Source organism: Glycine max, chromosome 2, assembly GCF_000004515.6.
Source record: "Glycine max cultivar Williams 82 chromosome 2, Glycine_max_v4.0, whole genome shotgun sequence".
Classification (NCBI taxonomy): domain Eukaryota; kingdom Viridiplantae; phylum Streptophyta; class Magnoliopsida; order Fabales; family Fabaceae; genus Glycine; species Glycine max.
Window position 1 is genome coordinate 10,748,690 of NC_016089.4, and position 25,277 is coordinate 10,773,966.

The window sequence follows — 25,277 nt, forward strand, 5'->3', positions numbered from 1 at the left end:
CAATAAACAAATAATAAACTAGTGAGAGAGAGTGTGTGTGTGTGTGTGAAGGTTTCTTTGGTCTGTCTTTCCCTCTTAATTTGACTTCCCATTACATATTCAAAGGAAAAAAGTGTAGGCCAGTGTTGTGTTTGACAGTGAGTCAAGGACCATGTAAGATGGTATAAATGCCCCTAAACATAGCATACACTCTTATACAGACAGATTGCAAACTGCATAAAGACAATACCTCTTTGGTTACTGCCATTTTACCCTCTCATTTAATGCAACTCCAAGGGTACTTGCCAATTTTCTTCTAATACTACTACTATCTTTTTTTCTTCATTTTTTTCATTAAAATATATATTATTTTTTATTATATTTTTCTTTCTATCACAACCTACATCCTATCATACTTATATTTTTCTCATTAACTAAATGTTTAATAGTGTTTGGAGTGTTCATTTATTTTTTCCTAAAAGATATTGCCACCACACCAATCTCAAATACTAGTGCATATAAAAACCTCCAGAAGCTAAATAAAACCCAAAGTTCTCTCCTTCCGTCCTCCTGTGTCTTCTTCTCTCTAAATACTTTATGTAGTTTCTGTTGTCACATCTTCAAACTTGTAGTGAAAGCACAAAAACCAAATCAACCCCATCTTCATATATTCTCTAAACACACACACACACACTTTCATCTTTTTTTCTCTTGATCAAGCCATGGAAGAGACAGAGGACTCAACCAATGCCAACCAGAAATTCACCACCAAAAGAAGGAGCTTCAGGAATGGAGGCAACTCTCATGAGCATCATCATTATCACCATCACCACCACCACCACCACCATCATCATCACTATCAGCACCATCACCATCATCATCAGCTGCTACAATACTCAACTCAGCTTGGCTTTTGCAACAACCAGAACAAGTATCAGAGATACTACCCAGCTCTTCTTCCTCTACCTTCTCTTATACCTCTTCAACAACTTCCTTTGACTCCACCCTTCCCTCCGAACCTCACCATCAAATCAAAAACCCATTTGCGCAAACCTCCATGCATGCTCAATAGCTCCCCGTCCTCAGATTACAAGCTCTCTCAGCCACCACTTGATCCTGGTAAGCACTAGCATTGTTCCTTCACTTTCAAACTCACCCTTTTGCTTGCATTCTTGCTTTGTTAATTCAGAAGACAAAAAATTGATCTTTAGGCCTTCTTGTTTGGTTTTCTTGGAAAAAATAATTCAATTTTCCTTTAACTTCTCATTTCTCACATAAAAAGGAAAAAAAAGCCTCATCATGGCAATACCATGAAGAAACCATTTCTGGCTGTTTCTTTTGTATGTAGTATGTGTATTTTTGAAACATTTCATTTGGGGTTGTAATTTATATATTTATTTTTATATGTAGTTATATATTGATGTATTTCTAAACTTCAATCACGAAGGGTTTGGTCCATGGTCTTGTTGGGGGGGAAAAAAACTTCAGATCAGTGTGCCACTTGCTGCAATTGATGCCTTAAGTTTCTATGTTGATTTTGTCAAAAGTAGTACTCCAATGTATTCTCTTTTATTAAACAGTTGTGGGGAAAAAAATTGTTCAACTCTTTCTCTCCATAGTAGTATTTCATGATTGGATTTTATTCGCTCAACATCTTTCTTTTTTAATTCTTTTTTTCTCCTACGAGCTAGCGATGTTGAAAGTCTTTCTTCCTTTTCCCTTTTTTTGGTGCCAGTTGTTGAAGCCAATATTAGCATATTCTGAAGTACGGTGGATTTTCCTATTCACTATGCTGTCCCAGTTCATGGGTCCCTTTTCCTTTTCTTTTTCTGTTTTTTTTTATCTGGTGTGTCTGTCAGGCTCAGGGCTATATCAGAAAAAAAGTGCAAGGGTTGTTCTAGTTATTAGTGAATTTAGGTTGGGGATAAAATAGTTTCCTTATAAGCAAAGTCAAGGCCTTAATTATATTAGTAATTTTCATTCTTTAATTTGTTTACAATTACTCTAGATTCATGGCTCCAGTTTCTGAAGCTGGAATTATATTCCTAGAAAGTGCTATTATGGTATTTTCAAAATCATTGAATCTAGTATCAATACTTGCTTGTATATACATCATGGCTTGCTTTGAGGAAATATTTAGTGTTTTGTTAAACATTTATCTCCTACAAGAAATTGGTCCATGCTATTGTAACTAATATGGGAAATGGTTAATTTATAAGTAGTTACTTTTAATAGGGTGCATGATAAAAAAATATTTTTTTATATAATCCAAAGGAACTTCTCAATAACTTACTTTTGAAGAAACAAACAACAGAATATTTTGTAATAATAATATTTTTTTACAAAAATAGATTTACTAAACTTTTCTAGAAATTCTGTTTTTTCCTGTGGAAACAAATAGACATCTAATGAGCACAAGGAGTTGGTAACTTGAGCTTACCATACTGTTTGTTTGGTTGAAAGGAACTGGAGAAGAGTGCAGGAATTTTGATGAAAAAAAAGTATTGTTTGGTTCAAAAGTTTGAAGGAGAGGAAAAATAGAAGGTCCAAACTTTTGTCTGTGTAATAATGAAAAGGTTTAATTTTCCTTTACCTCTTCCCCTCCTTTGAAGCAATCCATAGGCAACAAAGTAAATTGGTAAAGTTATGAACCATCTTGTTTCTTACACTGATTCAGCTCCGAAGGAACTTCAGCAGCAAACTAAGGCATCCTTAAAAGGAGATGATGGGAAGAAACTCATTCCAGCAAGGAAGCCACAGGCAGTAATTGTTGCAAGGAGGCCAGACTCTGGTGGCAAAGAAGGTTCTGTGATCTCTCTTCTTGCCAACCACTTTTTGGTGCAATTTGATCCATCACAGAAGATATATCATTACAATGTTGAAATCACTCCTCATCCCTCCAAGGATGTTGCCAGAGCAATCAAGCAGAAGTTGGTAAATAACAATTCTGCGGTCCTCTGTGGTGCTACTCCAGCATATGATGGTAGAAAGAATCTTTATAGTCCAGTTGAATTCCAAAATGACAAGCTTGAGTTCTACATAAGCCTCCCAATCCCCACTAGCAAGCTGACTTCACCTTATGGAGAAATGTCTGACTTGAAAGAGAAGCATGAACAGCTTAAACTTTTCAGGATAAATATCAAACTGGTCTCGAAGATCAATGGGAAGGAGTTGAGTAACTATTTGAGCAAAGAGGATGATGATTGGATTCCACTTCCACAGGATTATCTGCATGCTTTGGATGTAGTTCTTAGGGAAAGTCCAACCGAGAAATGCATACCTGTAGGGAGGTCATTCTATTCAAGTTCAATGGGAAGAAGCAAAGACATTGGTGGAGGAGCTGTTGGATTGAGAGGCTTCTTTCAGAGTCTTAGACCAACACAACAAGGACTTGCTCTCAACGTGGATTTCTCAGTAACTGCTTTCCATGAGAGCATAGGAGTGATTGCATACTTGCAGAAGCGCCTCGAGTTTCTTCGAGACCTGTCTCAAAGAAAGACAGCTCAATTAACCGGTGAAGAGAGGAAGGAAGTGGAGAAGGCATTGAAGAACATCAGGGTCTTCGTTTGCCATAGAGAAACTGTTCAACGATATCGTGTCTATGGCTTGACTGAGGAGGTTACTGAAAATCTTTGGTTTGCTGACAGAGATGGGAAGAATCTGAGGTTGGTGAATTACTTTAAAGATCAGTATAACTATGACATACAATTCAGAAAACTGCCATGCTTGCAAATTAGTAGGAGTAAGCCTTGTTATCTCCCTATGGAGCTTTGTGTGATCTGTGAAGGCCAGAAGTTCCTTGGGAAACTGTCTGATGATCAAACAGCAAGAATACTCAAAATGGGCTGCCAAAGACCGGGAGAACGAAAAACCATTGTCGAAGGAGTCATGAGAGGAACTGTTGGGCCTACCAGGTAGTTAACTACATATTATAGTAGTTCCATTTTTCTTGTTTGTTGAATATATAATATGGTTCTTAACCTCATATGTACTTCTATGGATCCTTTGTTTGACTTTTTACTTTTGCATATTCATATTGCTTTTGTATTATTTTCTAATGCCTTGAAATGTAATCGTTTTGACAGTGGTGATCAGGAAAAAGAATTCAAACTCCAAGTATCAAGAGAAATGACAAAGTTGACTGGTAGAATTCTTCACCCTCCCAAACTAAAGCTTGGAGATGGAGGTCATGTGAGAAACCTGACTCCTTCACGTCACGACCGCCAGTGGAACCTTCTTGATGGACATGTCTTCGAAGGAACTACAATTGAAAGGTGGGCACTAATTAGTTTTGGGGGCACACCTGACCAGAAGTCCAATGTCCCCAGATTCATAAACCAGTTATGTCAAAGGTGTGAACAATTGGGCATTTTTCTTAACAAGAACACAGTTATTAGTCCCCAGTTTGAATCAATCCAAATTCTTAACAATGTCACCCTTTTGGAATCTAAGCTCAAGAGGATCCTGAGGACAGCCTCAAACAATCTCCAGCTTCTTATTTGCATAATGGAGAGAAAACACAAAGGGTATGCAGACTTGAAACGAATTGCTGAGACAAGTGTTGGTGTTGTGAGCCAATGCTGCCTGTACCCCAATCTCAACAAGTTGAGTTCACAATTTTTGGCCAATTTGGCCCTCAAAATCAACGCCAAAGTTGGTGGATGCACAGTTGCCTTGTACAACTCATTGCCATCGCAGTTACCGCGCCTCTTTCATATTGACGAGCCGGTGATATTCATGGGTGCAGATGTGACACATCCTCACCCTCTAGATGATGTCAGTCCATCTGTCGCTGCTGTCGTCGGCAGCATGAATTGGCCAACAGCAAACAAGTACATTTCAAGAATAAGGTCTCAAACACATAGACAAGAAATCATCCTGGACCTAGGCGCAATGGTGGGGGAGTTGCTTGATGATTTTTACCAGGAGGTAGAGAAACTCCCTAACAGAATCATTTTCTTCCGAGACGGGGTCAGTGAAACTCAGTTTTACAAAGTGCTGGAAGAGGAACTTCAATCCATCAGGTGTGCATGCTCAAGGTTTCCTGGCTACAAACCTACCATTACTTTTGCAGTTGTGCAAAAGAGGCATCACACAAGGTTGTTTCCCTTTGAAACTGACCAGTCTTCAACTCAAAAAAACAATTTTCTATATGAAAACATTCCTCCAGGGACTGTGGTTGATTCTGTGATCACTCATCCAAAGGAGTTTGATTTCTATCTTTGTAGCCATTGGGGTGTTAAAGGAACAAGTAGGCCAACTCACTACCATGTCTTGTGGGATGAAAACCAGTTTACTTCTGATGAACTTCAGAAACTGGTTTACAACTTGTGCTACACTTTTGTTAGGTGTACCAAGCCAATTTCTTTGGTGCCTCCTGCATATTATGCACATTTGGCTGCATATAGAGGCAGACTCTACCTTGAGAGATCAGAGTCCTTAGGTTTATTCAGAAGCACATCTACACTATCCAGAGCTGCTCCTCCAAAGACAGCACCTCTACCTAAACTTAGTGAAAACATCAAGAAGCTCATGTTCTATTGCTAGTGATTATTTGTTACTCTTCTGCCAATGCCATTTGATTTCTAGATAGTTTGTTTAAATCATGTAATCAGTGGATATATCATGTGCAGGATAAATATTAGTGGATCATATAAAAAAATTGAAGACATGGAATCTTGCATTTTATCTAACCAAAAAAGTTCTCCATTTAAAGGCCAAAGTGCAGGCTAATCAGAATGCTCTTCAAACTGTATATTTCTTTCCTAGTTCAATTGTGACATTCATAAGAATATTGGTATAGTTTTATAATTCTTGGATTCTACATAATTCTGAAGGTTTTAAGTTCAGTTTAGTTACAATAGCCCTTGGATTCTACTTATTATTTTAATGGTTTTTTCGTTTGATTCTAAACATATTGACATGTTAAAACTTTCCATATTTTTATTCACTTGTGAGCAAAAAGTATGATTTCCCGTCATGTCTACTTCTTCCGATGTTCAAATTTTATACTATATGATTTAGATGAATGCTAACAAATTGATATGTGTATAAACAACTGGTTTAGCAGAGACAAAAAATAGCTTCAACAAAGGACAAAAGAGTTTCAGTTCCTCATACAATCTATAATCTTCAATTTTCAGGTATAGGTAGTTGTGCATCCGTGCATGCAGCTTTAACTTGTTACCCTAACATACGTAAACTACTCGCGGTACAAAAACTAGTCTCAAAAACTATTTTACATAACTGTAAAGATGACTTCATCTAAGCACAATAGTAAAGAAATGAAGTCAAGTCAAAGGAAACTAAGTTTTTTTTTTTCCTTTTATAACTCATTTTTTTGTTAATCTATTAAACCTTTCTCATTACATCTCTCAGTTCATCAAGAAGTATATACACTTAAAACATTGTTTTTTTGACTGATCACTTAAAGCATTGTTAAACACTTGATTTCATAAATGTAATTAGTTGAGCAAGGTTGTAAATAACTATATATAAACATAAGAAGTGGCATAAATAAAGCAACTGAACCATTATTTTGGCATGCAATTAATGCTACCATATCTTTCTATACCTCATTTCTCTTCTTCTCTTATTACATCTCTCACTTCTTCAACAAGGTATATATAGATATACACTTAAAAAGTTGTTAAACACTATTAATTTTGTTTAATAACAATTTATTTGTTTTATATTTTGTACATGTAATTAAGCAAGGGTGTAAACATAAATGTAGAAGTGGCATAAATGAAATAACTAGACCATTATTTTTGGCATGCAATGCAACCATCAAACTGTATGTGGCAGAGTAAAGAATCCAAATTGAAAGCAAAAGACAAGAAAGTTTATGGGTTTACTAAAAATCAAAGGTGTAAAGGACTTTTATTGGACCCACAGGGAATGGTACAGAAGCTCAGTTACAGATTCACATTGCACGGCAAATGCCAGCCCAATTGTATTATTAGAGATGCAGAGAGAGAGAGATGAAGAAACACAAAACAAAAGCCAAGAAAGGAAGGGGTTTGAAAAGAAGTAAAGTGAGTGTTTTTTGAAGTTCCCCTTTTGTCCCTTTAAGCTATTTAATATATATAATATACGAATTATTATATTTCTACATTCAACTTTTCTTCCATTTCACTTTTACCATAAATTATTAGATCCCATCTTGATCAATCTCTACATCATAAGTAGTGAAATGTCTCAATTTTTTTTTCCAAAAAAAATAACACTCAACTACTTGTCATGTAATGATTAATTAAAAACATTCTGGTCTAACTGCTCATAAAAAATAATAATAATAGTCCAAAATTATTTAATAATTTGAATAAATTACACTAACAACATCTGAGATTACGTAAAATTACAATAATTTATCTTGTTTTTAACATTTATAGTGACTTATCTTATGGAAGGAACACAGTGTAATATTTACAAAAGTGTATATTTTTCAAATAATTAAAATGATTGGTGTAGAAATAGAAGAAACATAAAATTTGTGTAATTTCATAAAATCTCAAGAGGTAATTAGCGTAATTTATATATTCTAATAATTTCTTCACTTTCATCCAAATTTTCTTATTATCTCTCTATTTATCATCGCATTATTTATTATATTTATTACTAAAAATATTATTGGTTGACTATAATTAAGTTCAAATTTTTTAAGTAAAGCATTAGTTTGAATATTATAATGGAAAAGACATAGTTGTGAGAAAAGATTGAGTTATTAAAGATAATTAATTAACTTTTTCAACCAAAATTTATTATAGACAAAATTAATAAATATTTCACATTAATAATGTAATAAAAAAATCACATTTATTTATTCTATTCTATTTTATAATTTATTTATCTTCAATTAAGGAATATATCTACTAAATTATTTTCCTACCTTTAACGAGAAGTGTTAAATAAAAAGTAAATGTATTGAATATTTTAGAAACATAAAATACATTTATCACTTATGATAAAATGATTGTAGGAAAATTTGTAAGAGTAGCACATACACATCCACTCTCTCATACTTACTTTTGCATGTGGGTCAGATGCTTTTTCAGGACTGCACGTCCATGGCAAGGGAAGGGACAGAAAGACTGATAAATGAATATGGTTTTCTTTCTGCCACTGATAGTGCCCTGCCCTTACTAAGATCCTATCACATACACCATTCACACCGCTTTCTGGGTCCCACCTCAAGTACGCCATAGATTCTTTAATTATCTTTTTCTTACCCCACCCAAATGTTTTTCTCTTCCTCTGCTTGCTTGCTTTATCTTCAACATAAAATTCACAATGTTTTTTCAATCAAAATTCGAATTTTACTTTCCAATCTCTAAAATTGTATTTTTAATTGAAAATAATATTATATATATATAAATTTAATTAAAATATACTGATATTAATAATTTAATTTTAAACCTATCAAATAACATGTGATTTACGTAGTTGGTCTTACTTATAATCGATAGCCTTAATTCTTATGATAGTTGTCATAACTCATAAGGGAAACTTCATAAAGGACTGAATTCGAATATGATGGACGAAAAGTCTTAATAAAATAAGACCTTCTTATAATAATAATACGGAAATTTTCTACTATAAAAAAATATTTTAAAAGTTTTATTTAAAATTATCTTTAATTTAATGATAATGAAAAAGTTCTATACTAACATTATATTAAAAATAAACTCAAATATACACCTATATGGTTTAAGTTTTGTCATTGTTTTAAATATTGAAAATTACATCACGTGATTTTTAAATGCTGGTAAATCACATGCCTCTTAAGACTTGTGGTCACGTTTTCTCCTACTATAGGTATGATGATTGTTGTACAGTGAGCCTGTTTATAAGGTGCGTATTAGAAGGGAATCACTATGTGAAAAGCTTGTGCTTATTTCTTTTTATATATGTATAAGTATTAAATACGTAAAACTTTATTAAAATTTGTAAAAATTTATGAATACATATAAATCATTAAATAAATTTGTATTTATTTTATTCTTACAGCTTATTACAAAGGAAGTGACAGGAAAAAGAAAAGGATAAGTAATGGGTTCAGATTTCAGATAAAGTTATTTTCGTTATATTTTTCTACTTAAATATCTTTTGTATTCACAATTTTGATATGAAAAAAGGAAGATAATTAATGATGATCGTATATATTGAGAAGAGAGAGATGTGAACAACTAAGCTTTTTGGAAAAGGTTCAACTAGGATCTTGCTAACTATCAATTGTCTTGCAAATAAAATGTAATTATGTACTTCAAAAGTTTACAAATAACAATAACTCAATCTAGTGAGGCATGTACTTAAACTATTTATATAATATAAATGCAAAATTGTGTTTTGTTGTTCCCTTGTACAGCAGCATTAGGCTATTTTACTTTATTCCCGGTCTATTTATCATAATATTTAAACATTGAAACATGTGATGGTGTAAGTGCTAATTTAATTTTACATTTTAGTTTTAAGCTATATAAGTAAAATTTATGCATTCTTCATTTTTATTTTATTTTTAAGTCCTCTCACTTTTATCGCGCGCATGACATGTCATTTTTATTAACTATTGATGATGATAACTATTTGCTTTTTAAATGGCCTCTCAACTCTTTTCGCCATTTGTCAATAATGTGACTATTTAGGTTTAATAATTTCAACACTCTTTCTCGGCTTTTTTATCATTATGGTGCAATTATTTTCAAAATGATTATAATGGATATTTTTTAAATTATTTACGAAAATAAATAAGTTATCATTCTAAATACGATTTTACATACAAAGAAACCGTGCTTGCAAACAAAATTTTCCTTTTGATTCCTTTTTGTATGAAGAAATCGTTTCCTCATTGACAATTTCTGTGTTTTAGTTTTTCTTTACGTAATTTAACTGAAAACGTGCTTGACGATTTTAATTCATTTTTTAATATTAAACCAAGATTGTCTTTGCTGTGAAAATTTTGGTTAACTTTTTTCCTTAATTTTTTATAATTTAAAATAGATTTTTATTTTAGCATAAAATTATAAGTGATTAAAGAATTTCTAAATTTAAGAAATACAAGAAAAACAATAAAACAATAAGTAGACCAAATTTAATATAACTAAGCAACACACACATACTAATTAAGCATGAAAAAAGAAGATAAAATATTATAAGATATTTTATATATTTCATTGTTTATATAGACAATTACTAAGATGACGTTATTCATTGTGACACATTGAACATTTTCTTAGGCTTATTTGATATTGGTTCATTCATTTCACTATGTATGCGACTAATGCTTGGCCTTCTTGATTGGTGTTGTCGCATTTTAGGGTGAGGAACAAAAATAGATCCATATATTGAGACTAATAGTCCTTATTTCCGAGTGAATGAAACTAAAGTTCATAACCTTATAAATGTTTTTCAACTTGTATGCAAGATCAACAAACGAGTTGATCTATAAATGGCAAGAAGAACATGCTACAATAACATGAGAGTATATTAGCAGCACCTTGTGACAGTTAGGTGATTCTGTTAGGTTAGTTAGGAAGATTAGTTAATTAGTTATAACTACCTAACTGCTCTCTTCGTGTACAGATATATACTACAGCTATCATAGAATAATTGTAAGCTTTTGGGATGCATTCTTGATCTTCCTACTCTGAGTCTTATGCTGTACGAAACACGTGCAGTATGATTTCTATATCTCTCTCTCTCATGCAGCTTTATGCTTTATTCAACATGGTATCAGAGCTCTTCTAACGAGGAGAGCTCTGCTGCGCACTCACTATTCTTTTTCTTCCACCAAACACTTCCACCATGAATGAAACCACACTCAACAATATAGAAAGTTACCTATACCTTCATCCAAGTGAAAACCCATCCATTGCATTGGTCTCCCCGGTACTGGATTCTACCAATTACCATTCATGGATTCGTTCCATGATTACCGCATTAAGCGCCAAAAACAAGTTGGAATTCGTTGACGGAAGTGCGCCGGAACCACTGAAAACCGACAGGACGTACGGAGCTTGGCGCTGGTGCAATAACATGGTGCTATCTTGGATAGTACACTCCGTTGCCGCTTCCATAAGGCAAAGCATACTCTGGATGGACAAAGCTGAAGACATCTGGAGAGACTTGAAGACGAGATACTCACAGGGAGACCTCTTAAGAATCTCCGATCTTCAGCAAGAAGCGTCCACACTAAGGCAAGGAACTCTCTCCGTAACAGAATATTTCACTCGGCTACGCGTCATCTGGGATGAAATTGAAAACTTCAGACCCGACCCAGCTTGTACCTGCAACGTCAGATGTTCCTGCTCAGCCTTCGCCATTATTGCACAAAGAAAGCTTGAAGATAGAGCTATGCAGTTCTTGCGTGGCTTGAATGACCAGTACACCAACATTCGATCACATGTGTTGCTCATGGATCCCATACCAGCAATAACGAAAATATTCTCATACGTGGCGCAACAAGAAAGACAATTGTTAGGTAATTCCTCTCCTAACCTTAACTTTGAACCTAAAGACGTTTCCATTAATGCTGCGAAAACCATCTGCGATTACTGTGGACGCATTGGACACACTGAAAATATATGTTACAAGAAACATGGAATGCCTCTGAATCATGAGACAAGGAACAAAGGCACGAGTGGAAGAAAATCGTGTACCCATTGTGGTAGGATGGGCCATACTGTCGATGTATGCTATCGAAAGCATGGATACCCACCAGGGTATAAACCCTACAATGGAAGATCTACTGTGAACAACGTAGTGACGATGGATAGCCAACCCATGGAAGATCAAAATCAGCATCGTGAATCCCAGGACGTTGTGCGATTCTCACCTGAGCAGTACAAGGCTCTTCTAGCTTTAATCAAACAGTCATCAACAGGAAGCACGACATTGGAACAAACGAAACAAGTTGCCTCGATTTCGTCTTGTGCCATAGATAAACCCTCCAGCCCAGGTACATTCCAATCTTTCACTAGCCCATGGATTCTGGACTCAGGAGCAACGGACCACGTGACTTGCTCCTTGAGTAATCTTCACTCATATGAATGCATAAATCCAGTTCCCGTAAAGCTCCCTAATGGTCATCAAGTTCATGCCACTCATTCAGGCATCGTGCACCTCTCAAAATCCATAACCCTATTCAATGTTCTATACATACCCGCATTTACTTTTAATCTAATTTCTATTTCTAAGCTAGTATCTTCTACTCATTGTGCATTAATTTTTTCTTCCACCTCATGCATGCTACAGGATGCAAGCACTCGTACGAAGATTGGTATAGTTGAAGAGAAACATGGTCTCTATCACCTCATACCAGATCAAGAGAATAAAGTCATTTGCTCGACCATCATTCACCCTAAATGCAAAATTATACCTATAGACCTTTGGCATTTTCGAATGGGCCACCTTTCAACAGAAAGATTACAATGTATGAAGCCTCATTACCCTATTTTGTGGAATGATAAAACTTTTGTATGCAATACATGTCATTACGCAAAACATAAGAAACTTCCCTTTTCTTCTAGCACCTCTCATGCATCTCATATTTTTGACTTGCTTCATGTGGATATATGGGGTCCTTGCTCAAAGCCATCTATGCACGGTCATAAATACTTTTTGACCATTGTTGATGATCATTCGAGATTCACGTGGGTACACCTTATGCACACTAAGGCTGAAACCCGAGACATTATCGTGAACTTCATTGCCTCTGTTGAAACGCAATATAATAAGAAAATTAAAAAGATAAGAAGTGACAATGGGTATGAGTTTCTTATGCCCAGCTTCTATGCATCAAAAGGAATCATGCATCAAACCACTTGCGTAGAGACACCCGAACAAAATGGTATTGCAGAACGCAAACACCAACATTTGCTTAATGTGACACGTGCTCTTTTATTTCAAGCTAATTTGCCATCTAACTTTTGGTGCTATGCACTGTTGCACGCTACATACCTAGTAAATTGCATACCTACTCCATTCTTACATAATGTATCCCCATACGAAAAGCTTCATGGACACTTACCCGAAATATCACACCTTCGCGTTTTCGGATGCCTATGTTATGCTAGCACACTTAAAGCCAATCGTAAGAAACTAGACCCTAGGGCGCATCCATGCATTTTCATAGGATTCAAGGCTAGCACTAAAGGATATCTGGTCTATAACTTGCATTTGCATAGCATCATCACATCACGAAATGTCGTTTTCTATGAAGATCATTTTTCGCAAATACCCGAAACACAATCCTCACATCCAGAATCCAGTACGATACTCCCAAAATCCTTCAACATCAGTCCCCATGACCCAATCATAGAAAAGCCCCCACAACCTGTGATTCAAGAAACCACAGACCATACTCCCTTACAACTCACTTCCACAGATGAATCAGCCTTCTCCCAAAGAACCAAACACGAACCCAGATGCTCCACATGACCCAAACATGCACCCACTTACTTACAAGACTACCACCATAGTCTCTCTTCACACGATACTAAGGTTTCGACGAGTTCTCGCTATCCTCTAAGCTCGGTACTTTCCTACTCACGACTGTCACACACACACAAACACTTTGTCATGTCAATATCGTCCACAGTGGAACCTTCCTCATATGCCGAAGCATCTCAGTATGACTGTTGGATTAAAGCCATGGAAGCTGAATTACAAGCTCTACAATCAAACAACACCTGGAAACTCACTCTTTTACCTCCTCATAAGACAGCAATTGGATGCAGATGGGTATATAAAATCAAACATCGAGCGGATGGTTCCATAGAGAGATACAAGGCGCGTTTAGTAGCAAAGGGTTATACACAAATGGAGGGGCTTGACTATCTTTATACGTTTTCTCCAGTGGCCAAACTAACCATTGTTCGTTTACTCCTAGCCATGGTTGCCTTTAATCAGTGGCACCTAAGACAGCTAGACGTAAATAACGCCTTTCTCCACGGCGAGTTAGATGAGGAAGTTTACATGCAAGTTCCACATGGCTTGTCGGTTCCAAACTCACAAATGGTGTGTCGATTGCAGCGTTCACTTTATGAGCTCAAGCAGGCAAGCCGTCAATGGTTCACGAAATTGTCGGGTCTCCTAATATCTCTTGGTTTTGAAAAATCTCACTCAGATCACTCACTATTTTTGCGATTCACTGGTTCTATTATCACAGCCCTCTTGGTGTATGTGGACGATATTATCTTAACTGGCAACAGCGAATCTGAAATACAAGATGTTATCAAGCTCCTTGATCAAGCTTTTAAAATCAAAGATCTTGGAAATTTGAAATACCTCCTCGGTATGGAGATTGCACGCTCTTCCTCAGGTATCCATTTGTGTCAAAGAAAGTACACTTTGGACATACTTTCTGATTCGGGAATGCTGGGATGTCGACCGAATGTAACCCCAATGGACTATTCGACCAAACTACAAGCTACAGCAGGGACGCCATTATCAACGGAAGCTTCTTCTTCTTACCGAAGGCTCATTGGTAGGCTCATATATCTCACCAATACTCGCCCTGACATCACGTACGCAGTACAGCAGCTTAGCCAATATATGTCCAACCCCACCAGTGTTCATCAACAAGCAGCTTACCGGATTCTTCGCTATCTCAAAGGAACGCCGGGCTCAGGCATCTTCCTTTCCGCCACCGGCACTCCTCAGCTCCGAGCCTTTAGTGACTCGGACTGGGCAGGATGCCAAGACTCAAGAAAATCCATTACCGGCTTCGTCATATACTTAGGTTCATCTCCTGCTTCCTGGCAGTCTAAAAAGCAGTCAACGGTCTCGCGTAGTTCCTCGGAGGCTGAGTATCGAGCCATGGCTACGACCACCTGCGAACTGCAGTGGTTGACCTACCTTCTCCAAGACTTTCGACACAACTTCACTAAGCCAGCCACCATCTATTGCGATAATCAATCCGCAATCCAGATTGCCACTAACCCCGTCTTCCATGAACGCACGAAGCACATCGAGATAGATTCTCATATAGTCCGTCAAAAAGTCACCTCAGGCCTTCTTAAGCTTCTTCCAGTTCCATCTTCCTTGCAGCTTGCAGATATCTTCACCAAAGCTTTGCCTCCTATGGTTTTTCAGAACCTTTGTAACAAGCTGGGAATGATGAATATCCATTCCCAGCTTGAGGGGGGGATATTAGCAGCACCTTGTGACAGTTAGGTGATTCTGTTAGGTTAGTTAGGAAGATTAATTAATTAGTTATAACTACCTAACTGCTCTCTTCGTGTACAGATATATACTACAGCTATCATAGAATAATTGTAAGCTTTTGGGATGCATTCTTGATCTTCCTACTCTGAGTCTTATGTTGTACGAAACACGTGCAGTATGATTTCTATCTCTCTCTCTCTCATGCAGCTTTATGCTTTATTCAACAGAGTAAGGCACATTCAATATTCAATTTAACAATATACGTCCTCGCTCATCAGCCTAAAAGAATGTAGGCCTCCACATGATGCATCCTAGCAAGAAGTTGATTTTCTTGTATCATAACAACTACCTCTTTCGAGTAGGTGTGTCATGTACTTAACATGCATTGTGATGTATCCCTCTTTCAACAAACCCCAACTTTCTTCTTTCAAATGTTGTATTCACCAAGGCATATATAGGCAAGGCTCATGCTTCTTTTAAAACAAAATTCGTGCACTGAGCAAGGTTGGTTGTCATATGCCCCATTATAAATTCATGAAATTTTTTTTAAAAAAATCATTACCTCAAAGACAATTTTAGTTTCATATTAAAAAAATTAAATTGAAATTATCAATGTAAGCACAATTTAAGTTAAACTACGTAAAAAAAATTAAAACACATAAATCGTCAATCCGTGCACGATTTCTTTATACAAAAACGGATGAAAAGAAAAATTGTGTTTGCAAGCACAATTTCTTTGTATGTGAAATCATGTTTAAAATGACAACTTATCCATCTTCATAAATAATTCAAAAAGTATCCATTCTGCTAATTTTGAAAAAAAATTGCACCATAAACCCTCTTTCTCTGTCACATTTGATTCTCCAATATAACCAATTGAAAAGGATGATTGAAAAGATTTGTCTACATTTAAAGTATCAACTACAGAAAATTTTATAATTTTAACATTTAGTATATATGTTTTTTACTCTATCTGCTTTATTAACTTCACAACTAAACAAGAAAAAACCAATAAAATTTAATTCAGCTAGTTAAATATGTAAGTATTATAAATCTCATATTATCATGTTTAATTCGTACTAATAAAAAATAATGACTTTAGGTACTACATGTGGAAATGTAACCGTTTCCTTTTCGCATCCAACCAAAGTGTAAAAGTGATTCGAAATTTCACTATAAACATGGTGACTAAGTTTTAGATTCCAAGTCTTTGACAGATTAAATTTTGAACTTTTTGCTTTCTCATTTTTCTACCATTGTTTAAAATTTCATGGATAATCTTTTATTGCAGTATTTCAACGTAAAATATATAAACTCACTATCAAAAACTGAGCAAATATCATAGTATTTCAAATTTAAAGAACGTTGAGCTTTCATTTCTTATGATACAACGTTATGCATTTGCACAAGCTCAGGATAAGGTCCATCATGTCTTGAGTTCAATAATTTTTTAAAGTAAATTAAAGAAGTGAAAAATGCTCAAAAATTTCTTAACCTATCAACACTGACAAAAGAGAAAAAATTGAAAAGATGATGAAATAAACTCGTGGACAAACAATTGTATGTATGGCATGGTACTTGCTATTTCAATATCGCTTGGTTTATCATTATTTTTGAATAAAATCATTTACTCACAAATCAAAATTCTATTTAATAAATTAATGTTATCTCAATTTTTTTATAAATCAGAAATTATGGATGTGTCTTAATTTATTAGGTCAAAGACTAATTCTTTTACCATGTGTAATTTTTGTTGACTCGAGATAATTTTACATAAAAAAAATCAAATAGAAATAATTTTCTTAACTACATGTACTAAGCTTTAAAAACACATGCCCAAACTTAAAACACCTATTTTAAGTTAGAGGCGACTAAGTTGTGAGTGTCCAAGGCTTACAAGTTCATATGTTTACTAGTGATTCTTTGCTATTCAAACAAAAGCTATGTTATTAGCACGTAATTCAGAGCAACTGAGCTTCACCAAATCAAAATGTGAGCAATCCCCATTTAAAAAAGCACAAAGGGATTTCAAGTTTACTCACCTTTAGGAATATATGTGTGTGAACTTTTTTTTACTAAAATAACTACGAGAATTTAAGTCATATTCTTAAAACAAGAATTAAAATAAATTAAATGCATAAACATAAGATATTTTTGTTGCTATATATCATCTCTTTGATGAGATCAGATTGAACATAAGATTTCAAAGTTGAATTATTTTTAACATGTAGCATTTATTTTCTATTTCATTTTTCTTTTTATTAAGTTATTTCTTTCTGATTTCTTATCACATCACATCAATTATCATATCTTTCATTTTCTTTTTCTTTTTTCCTTCTTTCTATCTATCATGCTTTCATCCACCTCTTTCACCCCATTTTTGGTGGTGTATTTTCCCCCATTACCCTTCAGTTCATCACAATTCATATAAAGATTTTTATTACTAAAACAAAAAAAACTTTTCACACTAGCCTTGGAAGGTACGAAAAGCTAGCAAGCAAGCATCAGAACAAAGTGTGAGAGAAACCATACCTGGGGAAAAGAAAAGTGAGAAGGTGTTGGATTTATGTGAGAGAGATGTGTCCATTGTCGGTGATGGAACCTATGTTGATGCTTCCGTTAAATCAGATCAGATGCAATTCATATCACAACACACCAACCCATAAAATAAAATATTTAAAAAAAGCAGTAACAACAGCCTTATGATCAATCACCAATCATGATGCCATCAACCCTATCAGACAAACTAAGATATGACGTTGCCTTTCTTTTGTATGGATTTACGTTATAGGTCCCATCATTTCCATCTTATCCTCCTTTTTTTCCAACCCTAGTAGCCAGCTTCTTGGATGTCTTCTTTAAACTCAGTATGTTAATTCCCACATTGCAACTCCAATTTGTATTGAACCTGTATTGTATGGCTCAATAGATGATAATAATTCAACAATGCATCCAAAACTTGTCGATAATTTTACTACAAACACGTGATGGTACTTGCATGGGTTGGCTCTTGTTGCAACACAGTTCCAAATCATAATATTATTAATGCCCCAGCATTCATTAATCATGAGGTGACTTGGGTATCTTTGTTGGATTGTACTGTTTATTCGATTTCCTTGCTATCTCTTTCTTATTTATACAAAATGGAGAATGTCACAAAGCAAATTTATTTTTGTTTTATTTTTTAATCCTTCAGTTCTTTAAAAAAAAATATTCTAATCAATTCAGAATTCAATTGAAAAATAAATAAAGATAAGTAAAATTTGATCAAGAATTATTTTTATTAAGAATTGAATTTAAATAGTATCTCAACTATTCAATCATAATTTTCTCAGATTAATCACTTATGTCTAATCACTTATTAACAAAATAAAATTTATCAAAATAATGTTACAATCCGATTTGTACAAAATCCACGTACAATTCTGTACATGGTTGATTTTCATTCATTTCTTTGTTCGGCAGTGGTTTCTATTCTACCTTATAGACTATAGTTATACCAACTCTTTCTTTATTCTTGGTCGAATTTAAGTACTAATTTTAGTGAACAATATCAAGGCAAAAAAGTGCACCGTTAAAGCCCAGAACAGGTTCATCAATCTTCCTGCACCTTAGTTTTGCTTCTTGCACCCCATAGAAAACTTTAATAACATGGAATGGACAAAAATGCTCTTTAATCTCTTATACTCATCAGCACCCAGAAGCAACCCTAACACATTTCTCCCTTTTCCATCTGTGCCACGACAGCCTACACCTCCGGGATGGCAATGCCCAGCGCGTAGTGCTAGTCCTCATCTTCGATGACACGCCGGTGGGGGAGACAATGGCACAGCCAAAACAAGGATTGGGAGAAGTGAAGCCAGCAGATTTGTCAACGAGGTGGGTGGCATGCTAGATGTAAGTGACATCGAGCGTGTGGTGTGCGGTGTGCGGTGAGGTGGGACGTCTTTGCTTGGCACAATGATTAGGGGTGCGGTGAGGTTGCAATTTAGAGAAAAAATCACCTCATGGTTGCATTTCTTGCTCTTCAATGGGTTACACACTATTGTGGTTGCTTCTTGCGCTTTCTTCTTTCAGTCTTCCCATTATTCTTACTTCGAACACTCAAGCAAATTCCTCTTATTAGGGGGGGTGCTCTATGTGCTTGTATGCATTCCAAAACATGAAGGGGGGGGGGGGGGGGGGACAAGTTCTAGATTGGTGAATCTAACAAAACAATTTGTTGTATGTTTCCAAATTAATTTACAAATCCGGAATTAGTTTCAGTTAATTCTGGATCAAGTAATTCAGAATTAACTAAAACTAAATTATGGATTTCCAAACTTGGCATTACTAAAAATAACCATATAAAAGAAAATGCTTCCAATGGGGTATGAAGGGTAATGTTAGAATGTTAGAAATTATGGAGGTGCAGGAAGCAACTGCCATCTTCCATTATCAAACTTTCCGCTAGCATTTATGCGAATACATTAGCTATGTTTTTCTCAAATTATTTGAATGCAAAACTAAACTAGCCATTCTTCAAATGATTTCCCATAACCATCGAGTTTAAACATAATGGCTAACAAAAATAAACCTTGAGGCATCACAGTGCCACAAGACCAAACACAGGACACCATAACAAAAAGGTTAACAAGACAACATAACGACGTTCAATATATCTTCATGTACTTTGATATAAGGTCAGAGAAAGAGATGCAATCTTTCGCCCTAGATAAACATCAATCTCTGGTCTGCTCACATGCATTTCTTCAGTAATTATCAAAATATCCGTTCTGGTAGGGATTTCTCAGCTGGAAGTTGCAGTAATTCTCGAATCCCTTCACAAACCTGCATTGTAACGGTTTAAAGTTCATGGAACTCCAAAGTAAAATAATTATTATTTGGATAGAAATAGATTACAATTTCCTAAAATATCTTCATGGAAAATTCAATCCCAGGTCAGTACCAGAATGATGTCAAACGCTACCCAACATTTTCTTTGATATCTCCCATAGTAAGGCTATCAACATGGGCAAATCCACCTCACTCAGCCAGCTCTAGCCTACAGTGGTCGATGCAAAAAGCATAGGCCCATGTAGGTTAAGGCCAATCCATTAAAAATTAGCTCACTTCTCAAATGGGCTAACCCTATGTTAACAACAAGCCTAACATACCTATGCATATACCAATAACTATGGACATTCAAATGTAGTTTTACACATTAATTGTCAATTGGAATAAAATGTAATCTATATTGCTTATCTTAATATCTAAATAACTAATTCAGTGTTTCCAAGATGAATAATAAAAATGCAATGAGCAAAATAGAACAACAAACAATAGTTCTTGTTAGTCTTCAATTTTATCTTCATGCATATTAACTCTTTAGTTGACGTCCCATGACTGGAAAATTTACAATAACCTTTGTCTAAAATTCACAAACAATTATAACATTATTAGAAAATTAATCCCAACATAGTCAAGCAAGATTACACAAGTGGCAATAAAAAATTAAGCACAATAACACAGCATATTGCGACTGAGATTCAAAACAAAACCATGAATAAATTGACAAAAAAAGGTAAAGAAAAAAAAAGTGCAAGGGTACACCTTAACTGTGTAAGGAGCATATTAGAAAATCCTTATTTTTACTATTTTTTTTTGCTAATTGCATTTGTGTCATTGGCCTGTAATATGGTTTATTAGTTATTCAGGTATTGCAATCAGTCATATAGATCACATTTTGTTCCAATTAATATATTTGGTAATGTAGATTACATTTTAATGTCCATAGCTATTCCTATTGGTATGCATAGGTGCATATACACAAGTTCATGCCAGGGAAACCCAAGAAGAGGTACGCTATTTTTTTTTTCTTAATGAGCTTACCCATGAGTTGGTCATAACCTACAAGCCCTGTAGGGTTTTTGGCTTTAAGCGCATTCCGCGCTTTGTGGGCTTTCCAGCCTTATAAGCTTTTTGCCTATCTCATGTGGTCTAAGGCTGTGTGTAGTGTATGCTGGCTAAAATTGACAGCTCTGAGAACTAGTATCTAATTGACCAATTATCACCCCTTACATGAGAATAATTACAAGCAAAGGGAATTAAGAAGTCGGTGAGTTGAAGAGAACAGAATGAACATACAAGCTTAATCTGAGCTTTAATAGATGCAATCAACTGGGTGTACTCCTCTATCTGCCTGCAACATAAAACATGCCTTAAGTTTGAACATGAAACAGTATTTTCAAGCTTCAACCTTAAAAAGGAAAAGGAAAAGGAAATAAAGAAAAGAAGCTGACCATGTTTAGACTTTAAACATATTAAAAGAAAAGAAAAGGATGAACATAATTCTGTCCCACAACGGCCAGAATTACTAAAAGATGACATAACAGAAACTCAAGACCTGATCACAATTCCAGGACTAACAAGGATCTCTTAATTGTTTCCATAATGATTTTTGACAAAACTTCTGTAGCTGTATCTTGACATCTAATCTCATGTAATGAAACAACCAACCAAGTAGCTAATGTCTCCTAGCAATTAGAATTGATGAACTAACACCATATTAGCCAAAATGCTTGAGCACAGATTTTTGGAATGTTAGCCAAGCCTTCCAAACTATATGCCCTTTCTATGTATTTGAAACTTGTGAAGTGTTAACTCACATGCCAACCTGAAATTCCACTAACCTAAGTTACACATTCATCAATCAGCTTTCAGTCTGTCCACATCCAAAACATATGCAAGGGAAGACAGGGAGATTCAAAGAAAAAACACAGAAAAATTGCCATATGCCAATCACATGAAAGATAAGAATCCCACTTAAGCATAGATGATCATTGTTACCTTCTAGCCAAAGGAACAACAACAAAGCATAACTAAAGAAAACAATGTGCTTCAGTGCTTTTTTGCAAATTACAGGTGGATGGATGAACCAAATTTGGGGAGAATATTGATACAAAATATGTCCGAGACAGGAAACATGAGGATTTTGACCATAATTTCACTAAAGTCTGTTTCAACATCATTTAATCAGCTCCATTTAAGTATGCCAAAATGTTGCTTAAAATTAGAAGGAAAAAAAGCCTGAAAATCCATAATAAACAGATTGGTTTTCAAGTTTCAACTAGGTAAATTAGTATGTTGAATCAAAAACTTATACCTGGCTATCTTTTCTTCCCTTTTTTCTATGTAGTTCAGAGCTTCTGACCAAGTAAACTCCACATGGAATCCAAATCCTACATCCACAAATATGTGTTGTGTATCTGGCCTGTAATTAAATACATAAAATATGCACATTTCACTGGACTGAAGACAAACAAAAAGATCCACATATTGTAATGTGCAGCTGAAAAGAACTAGCACTGTGCAAGTGGTGAGGGGGTTGCCCTAGGTTTAAATCTCCATACATTAATTGTACCTAGGAGAAGGAGGGGGGAGGGAGCGGGGAGTGTCTAGATGCAAGTTGGGCAACATAGCACAAATCTTAATATTTGATAGTATGATGATGAGTCGTGTCTATAAAGATGATATACAGAAATCAAGAACATGAAATTTAAAGAAAGAATCAATGCTATTAGTCACGAAAGCTAAAAATCTGATGACTTACACTTCTGCCTGCAGGTATACTTCAGACCCAAGATTGACCAAAGTTCTAAGACTGGTTACACTATTCTTCTCTAGGTTTTCAATGTTTTTTCCCAAATCAGCACTGAACGAAAAGGTCAAGTGAATCCATACATAACAATAATCCTATACTGAGTGCAACATTGATATTTCAATCTTACAATGGTGCTAATTGATCCTAACGGTATATATAAAACTGAAAATGGATACAAAATTTTCTGTTGTTCAAATACCTTGTCCCTGCAATAAAGAGATGAGAAAATGAATAAATACCATGAAACACAATGAGAGTCATGCACGTACGTAATTGTTTCTTTAAATCCATTTTGCAAGATATAATTTGAGACCTCAGTAAACCTAAAGACAGACATACATAACTTATGCTGCAGAATGAACTAAGTATATGGCTTATGTAGACATGCATTTCCTATTAGAAGGACTTAGGGTTCCATATTCAATATGACATACATTTTATACACATTAATTCAAACAACGAAGAATAAAACACACAGGAGCAAACACTATACCGCTGAGCAATAGCATGAACAAGATCAGGTTTCAGGCGTTTGTCAACAAATTCTTCAAATCTTTGAACTTTCTCCTGACGTAAGTTGTCCATATGATGAGAGTCCTAGTAAAAGGATTGGCCAGCAATGAATTACAAGTTATATTAGTAAATTGTAATGCATACACAAATATCACATAAGTTCATGCTTATATTCCCAGCAACAAATAACACCCAAAAAGGCATATCAATAGAAACAGCATACATATCCAAAAAAGTGGTTCATTTGGGCATTTTATCAATGACGTAGTGAGCAAGGAGACCTGGAGTTACAAGCTACTGTTGATTCAATTGCGTAATTATTGTTATAGAGGGAAGTACCCTATACAGTTCAAAGTAATAGCACCTATGAAGATTAGATACGGGATATGACACAGGTACAACACGACACGGATACAGCGATATCGCAAATTTTTTAAAATTAAGGATAGGATACGTCTTCTATTCGTTAATAAAAAAATTATATATGTATGCAAATGTCTATTATAAAATTATATATGTAGACATTTTTCAAGAACACAACTACACAATAATAACATCACAATATCAGAAATGAGAAAAGAAAACAGAGCATGAGAACTGAGAAGTCAGAACATCCAAAAACATAACACAACATCAATTTTTTTATATCAAATTTCAAAAAACATAACAGATAAACCGCGGAGAAATCAAACGCAAAAAACACGGAGAGTACGTACCTCGCCGGAAAACACAGAAACAGTGGTGACCTCGTCGCAAAAGGGTGAGAGAAGTGAGACCGCCTCGGGCCGTGCCGGAAAAGGGAGAGCGAAGACTGAAGAGAGACCGTGCCGGAAAAGACCGCGTCCGTCACCCTCCGTCGTGCGTTTGTCGCCCTCCGGTCCACGTGAACAAGGGAGCTGCAGTGAGTGAGCAGCGTTTTCTCTAATCTGCAATCTCTTTTAGCATATTTTTTATTTTAAAATTCCAATTTAAAAACTTTTAAGAATTCAAAAAATGACTGGAACCAGTAGGTTGTTATTTTTTAAAATAAAAAATTCTGATACTTTCGAATAGATATTGTTTAAGATGCTTACTTAAACGCAGCCTCTTTCTCCGCACGACACCGTTTTTGCTAAACGCAAGAGCTACGAAATTGGACTTCACCTCAACAGTGCCGTTTCGTTCTCTGACTCCTACTTTTCGGGTTGGAGAGACAAAGCCCGATGAGTCAAAAAGTTGTTCCTTTTGTCTTTTGTGTTTTCCCTATTTCAGGCCAGCTTCTCCCTTTTTATTTATGCATTCCAGGTAATAATATAACCAAAATTTATACTAATAAATAAATATTTCTAAATATATAGATTACATTATAATTATTGATCATTTCTTGTAAGAAATCCAAAAATATTGAAAATGATAAAGAGATAAAAAGTTAAGAAAATTATCTTTAATCTAAAATTTTAGGACTCATTTTCACGCTCAATTATCAACTCTTTTTTTCATCTTCATTGCAAGTCGTCGTTGTCATCGTCGCACTACGAGGGAACTCGTCACTCCAACCTCGCTACCAGTAACATGGATGAAGACGTCAACAACCTGGGAGGGGTCGAACTTTGAGGGTATTGTGAAGTGATGATGATTGAAGAGGAAGAGGAGTCTTAGGGTTTCAAAGTGATAAAATGAGGCCTAGCAAAGTGTAAAAACTAAGAGAGGGTTAATATATAGTGGGGATTAGGGCTTTTGCTTATTCTCAAACTGAAAGCCTCTATTTTGGCCGAATCCACGTATGTTGCTTCCTCCACTTTTCCTTTTGCATTCTGAAATGGGCTAATTACATTTCATAATAGGCTTTTCATTATATAATGAAAAGTGTAGAAAATAATAATGGGAGTGCAGAAAGTTTATCCACACTCTTTTTGTTTATTGAGAAATTGGACTTGTGCTTTAATTTAGATAGTTGCTATTTACCTAATTGATATCAAATATCCCACAAATTAAAAAC

At 35.2% G+C, this 25,277-nt stretch overlaps 3 protein-coding genes across 7 annotated transcripts; 2 read left to right on the plus strand and 1 right to left on the minus strand.

The window, feature by feature from the left end:
• The first annotated feature begins 219 nt into the window (after positions 1 to 219).
• On the plus strand, positions 220 to 5,672 carry LOC100797755 (protein argonaute 7). Of its 2 annotated transcripts, none has more exons than XM_006574859.4 (3): positions 220 to 1,098; positions 2,624 to 3,893; positions 4,065 to 5,672. In XM_006574859.4, the coding sequence occupies exons 1-3, from the start codon at positions 702 to 704 to the stop codon at positions 5,524 to 5,526; spliced, it is 3,129 nt and encodes a 1,042-aa protein (XP_006574922.1). In that variant the 5' UTR covers positions 220 to 701; the 3' UTR covers positions 5,527 to 5,672. The 2 variants fall into 2 exon arrangements, with proteins under 2 accessions (XP_006574922.1, XP_006574921.1); XM_006574858.4 differs by having other exon boundaries at positions 222 to 1,098; positions 2,657 to 3,893.
• A 5,110-nt stretch (positions 5,673 to 10,782) lies between these two features.
• Positions 10,783 to 12,266, plus strand: LOC102664271 (uncharacterized). The gene is made up of 2 exons (XM_026126998.1): positions 10,783 to 11,935; positions 12,232 to 12,266. The coding sequence occupies exons 1-2, from the start codon at positions 10,783 to 10,785 to the stop codon at positions 12,264 to 12,266; spliced, it is 1,188 nt and encodes a 395-aa protein (XP_025982783.1).
• A 7,312-nt stretch (positions 12,267 to 19,578) lies between these two features.
• Positions 19,579 to 24,528, minus strand: LOC100791047 (protein UXT homolog). 4 transcript variants are annotated; one of them, XM_014766516.3, is made up of 8 exons: positions 24,373 to 24,528; positions 24,016 to 24,234; positions 23,280 to 23,383; positions 22,963 to 22,992; positions 22,736 to 22,837; positions 22,289 to 22,364; positions 21,271 to 21,321; positions 19,579 to 19,974 (listed from the first exon to the last, which is right to left on the minus strand). In XM_014766516.3, the coding sequence occupies exons 3-8, from the start codon at positions 23,369 to 23,371 to the stop codon at positions 19,906 to 19,908; spliced, it is 420 nt and encodes a 139-aa protein (XP_014622002.1). In that variant the 5' UTR covers positions 23,372 to 23,383; positions 24,016 to 24,234; positions 24,373 to 24,528; the 3' UTR covers positions 19,579 to 19,905. The 4 variants fall into 4 exon arrangements, with proteins under 4 accessions (XP_014622002.1, XP_014622000.1, XP_006574924.1 ...); XM_014766514.3 differs by having other exon boundaries at positions 21,271 to 21,325; positions 22,289 to 22,396; positions 24,373 to 24,521; XM_006574861.3 differs by lacking the exon at positions 24,373 to 24,528 and having other exon boundaries at positions 21,271 to 21,325; positions 22,289 to 22,396; positions 24,016 to 24,314.
• Between the last annotated feature and the right edge of the window lie 749 nt (positions 24,529 to 25,277).